General features: G+C 35.4%; 1 protein-coding gene across 3 annotated transcripts; it reads right to left on the reverse strand.

Annotated features, from left to right (window-relative positions):
- Nucleotides 1–368: 368 nt before the first annotated feature.
- LOC116030068 (pumilio homolog 23) lies at nucleotides 369–6,542 on the reverse strand. 3 transcript variants are annotated; one of them, XM_031272181.1, is made up of 11 exons: nucleotides 6,191–6,542; nucleotides 4,810–5,105; nucleotides 4,324–4,687; nucleotides 3,837–4,133; nucleotides 3,541–3,702; nucleotides 3,019–3,162; nucleotides 2,634–2,753; nucleotides 2,292–2,477; nucleotides 1,648–1,796; nucleotides 1,356–1,538; nucleotides 369–1,071 (listed from the first exon to the last, which is right to left on the reverse strand). In XM_031272181.1, the coding sequence occupies exons 2-11, from the start codon at nucleotides 5,076–5,078 to the stop codon at nucleotides 552–554; spliced, it is 2,394 nt and encodes a 797-aa protein (XP_031128041.1). In that variant the 5' UTR covers nucleotides 5,079–5,105; nucleotides 6,191–6,542; the 3' UTR covers nucleotides 369–551. The 3 variants fall into 3 exon arrangements, with proteins under 3 accessions (XP_031128041.1, XP_031128040.1, XP_031128042.1); XM_031272180.1 differs by having other exon boundaries at nucleotides 4,810–5,113; XM_031272182.1 differs by having other exon boundaries at nucleotides 4,810–4,997; nucleotides 6,191–6,541.
- Between the last annotated feature and the right edge of the window lie 1,867 nt (nucleotides 6,543–8,409).

Consider the following 8,409-nt stretch of genomic DNA (forward strand, 5'->3'; position numbering starts at 1 on the left):
GCGGGCTTATTTTTTCATGACCGTAACCCGCGGGCTTCGACCCATTTTGACAGCCCTATTGACCTATTCTGTGTATTCATGTTATTAACACAGGTTGTGATGTGTTTGTGCATTCGAATGTTAGGAGAATGCGTTCTGTGCATTTTGTATCAATATTCTTTCTGGACAAACATTATGTGTATTCTAGGCAAACGTTCTGTGTATTCTAGATAATGATTATGTGTATTATAGATAATGAATTTCCTGGATTCATTCACATCCGCGACGACGTCGTTTACGTACGTGGTGCACATTGCTATGTGCACCGTGATCCACGGTATAACGATTGGAAGTTAGTATAACCTTTTTTTTTTTGTATTGCAGTTGCATGAATATCCAAACTTGTAATCAGTTTATTAGCCCTGACTTAAAGATTCAACTAAAATAAAGATTATAATTTCATAAAGAACAAGGACATCCCAGAAAAATGGGCATACTAACCCTGTTAACAATGACAACAAAACAAAATTGAGAAGGCGGTAGCCGTAGGGAACCCTTGAAATTTCCAACTTTCACCCTTCAACATTTTTCTTCTTTTTAGATGACTTTGAGTTTTCGTCTTTCCTTTTTCTTTTTTCTTTTTCTTCTCTTCTTTGTCTTTTCTTCCCATTTTTGTCTCCAGATTTTGAGGGTTCATCATACTCACTTCCTCCTGCATGGGTTCTATCAATCCCATCGTTACCCTTTTCGGTTCTTCGTTTTTTATTTTTCCCTTTCAAACAATCATCATCCACTGAAAGCTTAGCAAATCCTCCACTTTCAGATGGTTGCTTCTTGGCCGACTTCTGTGTTTTAGCCTTTGAACCCTGGTAAGCCAAAAATGGGGTACTGGAAGTTCGGGAAGAAGCAAAACTGCTCTCAATCTCTTTCCTCATTTCTTTCAACTTTTCTGGCTGTGATTTGTGTGTATCTGCAAGAAAGCTATCTTTTCTTGATTTGGTACCAGTAGCTCCAAATTCAGCATAAAATTCCTGTCTGGCAGATTGTTGTGAAGCTTGTCTTGATTTCCATATATCCGGTTGTTTTGCATATCTATGATAAAAATCAAATATAAGAAATGTAAAAAAGAAGAAAATCTAAGGAAGTGAAATCTAATGCTTAATAAGTTTCAAAGAAATCATTTAATCAACTTTATTCTGTGCATGCTTGAGATTGGAACGCTTTGGCAAAAAATATTTCCAATTCATAATAATTTTGCTTTACTTTATTGGGCGGCCCATGATCTTGGGTTTGATTTGTGTAACTGCCATTAAATTTAACTGTTCCAGAAAAATTACATGGCAAATGATCAGTTGGGGAGAAAAATGATGACTTACCCATCAATGTCAAATCTCCTAAGTAGGTAAGGTCCCTGCTTTGTTCTCGACAACTCAGCTTGCAATGGTAACATCTCTGAAATAATTTTCTCCCTTAGAGGCAAGTTGCTTGCATTGAAGCATTTCTCAATCATAAACGATCCCAATGGATGAACTGAGAGTTCACCAAAATGTCCTTGAAGCCTAAAAAGTTATGAAGGTCATGGGAATATAGTATTAGTTCAAGCCTGAAATCAACAATCCAATAGTCGAATAGAGTAACAAGGGTAGATCTAGTTATCTAAATATGTACTTGATCAATAGCTTCCTCTTATGTTTTGCAGAAACATTTGAGTTTAGAAATGCTTCAATAACACGTGAACCACTGGGATCTTTAGATGCTTCAAGAAGTTGATGCTCTTCCAAAGATGTGATACCAGAAATGAAAGCCTTTATCAATTCCTATAGGACAAAAAATATTTTAACAAAGAGAAGTAATAGTTCCAAATCATAAGTAAATCAAAATCGACTAGTTATCAATTCCTATAGGAGACAATATTTAAGTAAAGAAAAGTAATAGTTTCAAATCACAAGTAAAACTGAAATGGATTTGCTTTCAGAACTTGTTGATAAGAGTAAACCAGCAGAAACATCACAATCCGGTTGCAAGATAAAACCAAGACACCAAAAATGATGGTAAAACGCAACAAAGTTTTTAAAAAGCTAGATCCGCTAGAAGCCTAGAAATAAATATAACACTATAACAAGGGCAGAACCATTTATTTCATTTTGTCTCTTTGTATTTTCCCCAAATATGGAGCCATCTCATAGAGAGGTCAATAGGAGGAATCTTTTAAGAGTAGCACTAATGTAATAAAACCTGCCTCCCCCCTAAATGGACCAAGAAAAACACTGGAATTGAAAATAAAAGCCAAGAAAAGAAAATGAGAAACATACACTGGGGAATCTAAAAATTGACTGCAGGATCAAAGAGCCAACAACATGGATCCTGGTGCCATTTGGCCAACTCCAGTTAGATTTGTCTTCAGATCTAAAATAGTTGTCAAGAAACAGTATGCGTGGAATAATGCACTTGAGAGGCTCATTTTCTACACAAACAGCGGAAGCAAGTGCCTGACAACACTGTAACATTATCCAAAAATAGAGAAAAAGATTTGGTCATTCCATTTCATTTTATTAGGGCTGATTATCTCCACCCTCCAAATTCCATAAGTTACAAAATTTTAAAGAAAAATGAGAAAAATTTAAAGGGAACATGTTTGACCACAAATTACAAACCTCTTCTTCACAATGATGAAGCTTTTGAGTTGCAGCAACAAGAGAAGCAACTACTCCAGAGCGGCCCATTTCAAGTAGGTCTTTAAATTTAGTTCCAAGCTCCCCCCAAATCAAGTCAATCTAGTAGCAAAGGGAAGGGAGATTTACAAGAGTAAGTATGAGCAATTCATTGCAAAAAAAAAAAATCTTTAAAATCATTAAACATTCTTTTGTGCTTCTGAAACCTAAATGTAATGCCTGCAGAAGGTCTATGCAACAAAATATAAACATGAGTGCGTATATGCAGAAAGAGATGGCGTGGTGTGCAATTATCATTCTTTTTGCTACGTATCTCAAAGAAGAAGACATTAATGTTTTCAATACAGCAATAAACCATGGGAATTACATGCTCTGAGCATTTAGCATGAGAAGCTAAAGCCTGCACAACAAAGTTCCCACAATGATGAGATGACATCTGAAACAATGAGTTCTTAAAGACTCTCTGTAATAACTCCTTGTATATGGTTTCAGGAGCAACTTCGATGATAACCTGTAAAATGGGCATAGAGCTGAAATTAAATTCAAAGAGATTACCATTCTAGTGGAAACTAATGGAGGGAAAATTTTAATAGGTATCCTCTTTAAATGTGTTATAACTTAATAAACTTATGGAAGTACAGGTGTAGTATTAAGCATGTTAAAGGAGTAGGACGATAATGTAATACATAGAGGAGCAAAGTAGATGTCTAGATAACATTTTGGGTAGTTAGTGGCTGATTTATTCCTGTGAAGTTTCATTTAGTCTCAATCATAATGACAGAAATTTGTTCTCAAGATCTCTCGGACCAAAAAAGAGAAGCAATAGGAAAACTTGAGATAATAATAAGATACAAACAAATTAACCAGAGTTTGACCATAAAATTTATACCTCAAATAAATGACTGTATGCAGGTTCTTCCACCTGCTTTAGAATTTCTTGTAATCTAGGTCTTCCTATGAAGTTCCCATCCATTTCCATGTTGCAGCCAAGAAGAATTTGGATTATATGCAACAACTCTGGTTCATTTCCAACCAATAATTTCAATGCTGTCTGCCATTTAGTAGGTAGGATGCATCAATGGGTATTATCAGTGTCAATAGCACAAGGAATTAATTAATTAAAGCTAAAAATATCTTGACTCAAATAAACAGCAAGCCAAAATTCATAGTATATCTAAAACATGCCTGCAGAGCCAAACTGCAATACTGATCCATCGAAAGATTAGAAATGTCTTCTCTTGTGGTATTTAACATCTCTGACACAAGGTATTTGAGCAAATCTGGGAAACTCTGGTTAGAATATGACAACTTGTTGCCTTCTGATCGAGGAGCCTTAAAATTCATCCGTTCTGCTAGTACAACTGCCGACTTTGTGCTATGGAATTGTTCTAAGGGCACCCCATTCAGTAGACAAAGAAGACTCCGAAGTACATGTGATCCATAACAGTTGCACATTATATCAACAGGATTGACAATAATTTCCTGATGTAAAAAGGTGGCAAAAAATAAGTATTCTTGCACAAATTGGTGCTTTTTCTGTTATCCCAGAATGGTTGACCAATCTTAAATCACAGTAAATAATCACAACAAAGATGTTTTCATACAGAACAGCGAGAAAAGCTTTTAGAAACTAGAAAGAAATTAACTGTAACATAAGTTCTCCATTTCGCACCTCACATATTTTCCTCAAAGTCTCTTCGATAAGAGATAGTTGCTCACAATCCTGAAGGTGAACAGCCAAAGATTTCAAAGCTGTTTCAGCAACATGAGACCCAGATCTGTCTGTTGCAATACGGGAGAAATTCTTTGCACAGCTATGAAGAAAACCACATAGGTGATCTAGAGAACAGCCCTCCAGAAGAATTTGCAATGTATGGCTTATTACATAATCAGTTGCAAGTTCTACTTCTTTCCCTCTTGTTTCTTCTAATGCATTGCCACATATAACCGACCGCTCTTCTAAGTCAATCTCCTTGCCTTCTATGACATTTGTAATCTCTGCAAAGTACTTTTCAGTTTCTGGATCAATCTGATTCCTAAAGGAAGATTTCAGTACAACAGTGAGCTAACGTTGTCAATGTACTAAAATGCCAAGTCAATCGAAGTTATATCTTTGGAAGTTGAAACTAAAAATAAAACCATTAAATGAAGACACAACCTGACAAATGGTGTATAAGAAGTGCCTTTCTGGTGCTTTGAGGATTTTTGAGCTTTAAAATTGCCATCAGCAGTTTTTCCACCAGATAGATATTCAGCCGAATTATCAGCAGGAAATCCAGAATGCTTCTTCCCATCCCTTCTACCCATATTTCTCTTCTTTTTGTACTGATTAAAAGAAATGTCGTCCTGAAGTGTCAAACCTTCCTCAGTTAAATTATGTGCTTTATTGTTTCTCAACAGTAAAGCTCCCCGGCCTATAGAAACCATACGCTTTTACAAAGAAAATCCTGCTCACTGTAAACCTAAGATTCGACAATATAATTTCACCCAAAATAAAAGAAAGAAAATGATTTAATTATTACAAACTACCACACAATTTAAAAGTACGATTTGTAGCAGCCAAAACATAAGAAAAGCAGGGAAACAAAACAGTAACAACAGTATAAAATGTCATCAAATACCAGTTTTCTTCTTTTCCATAATGCAACCCACAGTCGAAAAATTATTTAAATTCTAAAAGCAGAGTTCTAAAAGAATCCAGCAATTCCCAATTCCTACAACAGTAACAAATCACTACATTTTAATTTCTCTAAGAAACCCCACTACTCTCCCATTAATCATAACACAAAAACATTAGCATGAAAAGAAAGGAAATAAGGAATCATTCAGAGTTTGGTTTAGTTAGCTAGTAGGCTAAGCCAGCTAATTATTTGTTGCAAAGCAACATTGCAATCAATTTCTCCGAGTATTGAGTGGTTAGGCTTGTAATCCTAAGAATGGATTACAATTTCTAAACAGAGATTATTGGGTGGTTGATTTTCTCTGCATATTTAGTTACTCAATACAAACTTACGATTTCTAACCTCTTCAAGCAATTTCAGCTAGGGGTGAGCAAACGGTCAGCCGACTGAATAACTGACCGTACCGACCGAAAGTAGTCTTATGACCGCGTCGGTTTTCGGTCGGTTACCAAAAAACCGACAAAAGTCAACATTCCAAAGTCAAATAAAAAAATTAGATATACATGCATCCTATTTAAATGTTTAGTCCAAAATAAATGTTACTGTCGACTGCTAGTCACTGCCCAAAGTACAAAGAGCAAATTCACAACTCACAAACATTACAAAAACAGTCCTCAGTGCTCAGTCCATGTCCAACACCAACAATCAACACATTAATTTAAACCAAAGTGACAAACAAACTACAAAAACAATCCATGAAAAATTGAAGAGCATTCTGCCAAAGTGCCAAGCTTCAAAAAATACATTCGGCCAAAGTAACATATTTACTATTAAAAATAAAATGATTTATTCATAAAAAATACACTTAATAAAATATTGCCAATTAAAAAAATTAAAAACAATAATTAAAAAATTTACCTAGGGGGAGGTCCGGAGGTGGACCGTCGGACCGACTGACTCAGCGTCGTCGACTGGGCGGAGAGGGGCCACTGGCGTCTGGGCCAACTGGTCGGAAAGGTGTAGGCGTTGGCGACTCGGCGTGATGGCGTCTGAGGACGACGCGAGGGGCTGAGGCAGTGAGAGGCCTTGAGGACTGAGGCTGAGGGCGTAGACTTAGGCGTGGGCTAGAGAAGACTCGTAGAGCAACAATGGAGGTCGGAGAAGAAGAGTGGAGGGGAGAGCGTCGAGCCCGACGAGCCGTCGACGGAGGAGTGGGGAAGTCTGAACTTCTTTTTTTTTTTTTTTTTGAAAGGGGGAAGTCTGAACTTGCGATTTGGGAATTGCGAAATTGCGATTAGGATTTTCCTTTAGGATTTAGGTTATCCGTCACCGATTTTGGTTAGACTTAGCGTGGGCTAGTGGAGTAATGGGTCTGGGGCTCTGGGCTATCAGCTATGGGCTGAATGGCTTAATTGTAATATGCTATAATATATATATATATATATATATATATATATATATATATATATATATATATATAATATTATATATCGGTTATCGGTCACATACCGATAACTGACCCATAATAACCGTGAAATAACTGAAAAATTAAAAAAAAAAAATTAAGATTAAAAATCGAAACCGACCGATAATCAGTTTTTTTGGTCGGTTCGGTTATCGATTATCGTTTAACGAGCGGTTAACCGCAATTTTGCTCACCCCTAATTTCAACTGCCACTAATTAAAGACTAGAACTATTCAATGACGAAACATGAAATCAATTCTATGAACTGAAACACCCCAAAGTCATCTCCAACAATCGAGAAAAGCCAAAAATTTATGTTAGTTCTACAGAACAGGAAAACAGGAAAAAATGTATGCATATACACAATTTGGTATGTGTAAAGGATTGGATACCTCCAAGGCTCCAAATATAGACAGTTTCAAAACTTCTTCTCCAGGATCTTGAGTCGTTCACAATAGCTTGAAACCGGTCAAGTTTTTGCCGGGACATAGACAAGTAGGAGACGTTAGCAATAGAGCATTACAGTATTGTGGTTTAGGGTTTTTCTTCCACTTTCCCCACGCAGTATTTTTTATTTATTTATTAAACATACAATACTATTTTCAAAAAAAAAAAAAAACATACAATACTATGACCTTTTTTTTAGTACTACTGACTCTATTACAATGTAGTATTTGTTCATAGCTACTTTCTCAACCTACTGAAACACAAAGAGTCAATACTATGACAATTAAAAATAAAAAAGGTTTCCAGCTTATGCTTAACCCTTTCCCAGTTGAGTTAGGAAGTGGTTTGATAATTTTTCATCAAATTAAATTCATATGAAATGTTTCTAAGGAATATGTTTGATGGAATAACTTTACAAGAAAAATTAATCAAAATAAAATTTATTAATATGTTTGGCTCGTTTAAATTTGCTCATAATTTATTCGTAATCTCTAATATATCCTTGCTATATACAAACATTAAAAAAGCATAACAAATAATTGAGAGTTTAATAAATTATTTGTAAATTAATAAATCATATTTCAAAAATTTTCAGTCTGCAACAAGAATATTCAAAAAACAAAACAATACGTATGTATAAAAAGATCACTAAAAGATTAACATGTTTGGTGCATGGAATAGGCAATCCCAAGAATAGACCTATTCCGTTGTTTGTCTTGATCTTTTATTCATGGGAATAACATTTCTATGAATGACTTATTCCCTTTGCAGGGGAATAGTCACTCCTAAGTGGCGCCCTCCTCCCTTGATATTAGCTATTTCCAACCACTCGCAATAACATTTGTATTATAATAATACATTTTACTACGCATGCGTTTATATATATATATATATATATATATATATATATATATATATATATATATATATTATTTATTTATTCAAATGCGGCGGGGAGCTCCCAGGCGGTCGTGCGACCTAATTTGCATCGTTTGATTTCATTAATCCAATTGGAATTCACGTATGTTTAAGTGGGGGTATTATGGTAATTTTAGTATCTATATTATGTAAATTGAAATGGTGCATTTTAGTACATAGTGTAGCGCGTTTGAATACATGTTGTAGTGCATTTTATTACGTATGTTGGTGCATTAACTGTGTTGTGGAATGGTGTGTTTTAATCTATCCGTTGGTGCATTTTCATACGTACAATGGTGTGTAACTG

This window comes from Ipomoea triloba, chromosome 9, assembly GCF_003576645.1.
Source record: "Ipomoea triloba cultivar NCNSP0323 chromosome 9, ASM357664v1".
NCBI classification, from domain to species: Eukaryota; Viridiplantae; Streptophyta; class Magnoliopsida; order Solanales; family Convolvulaceae; genus Ipomoea; species Ipomoea triloba.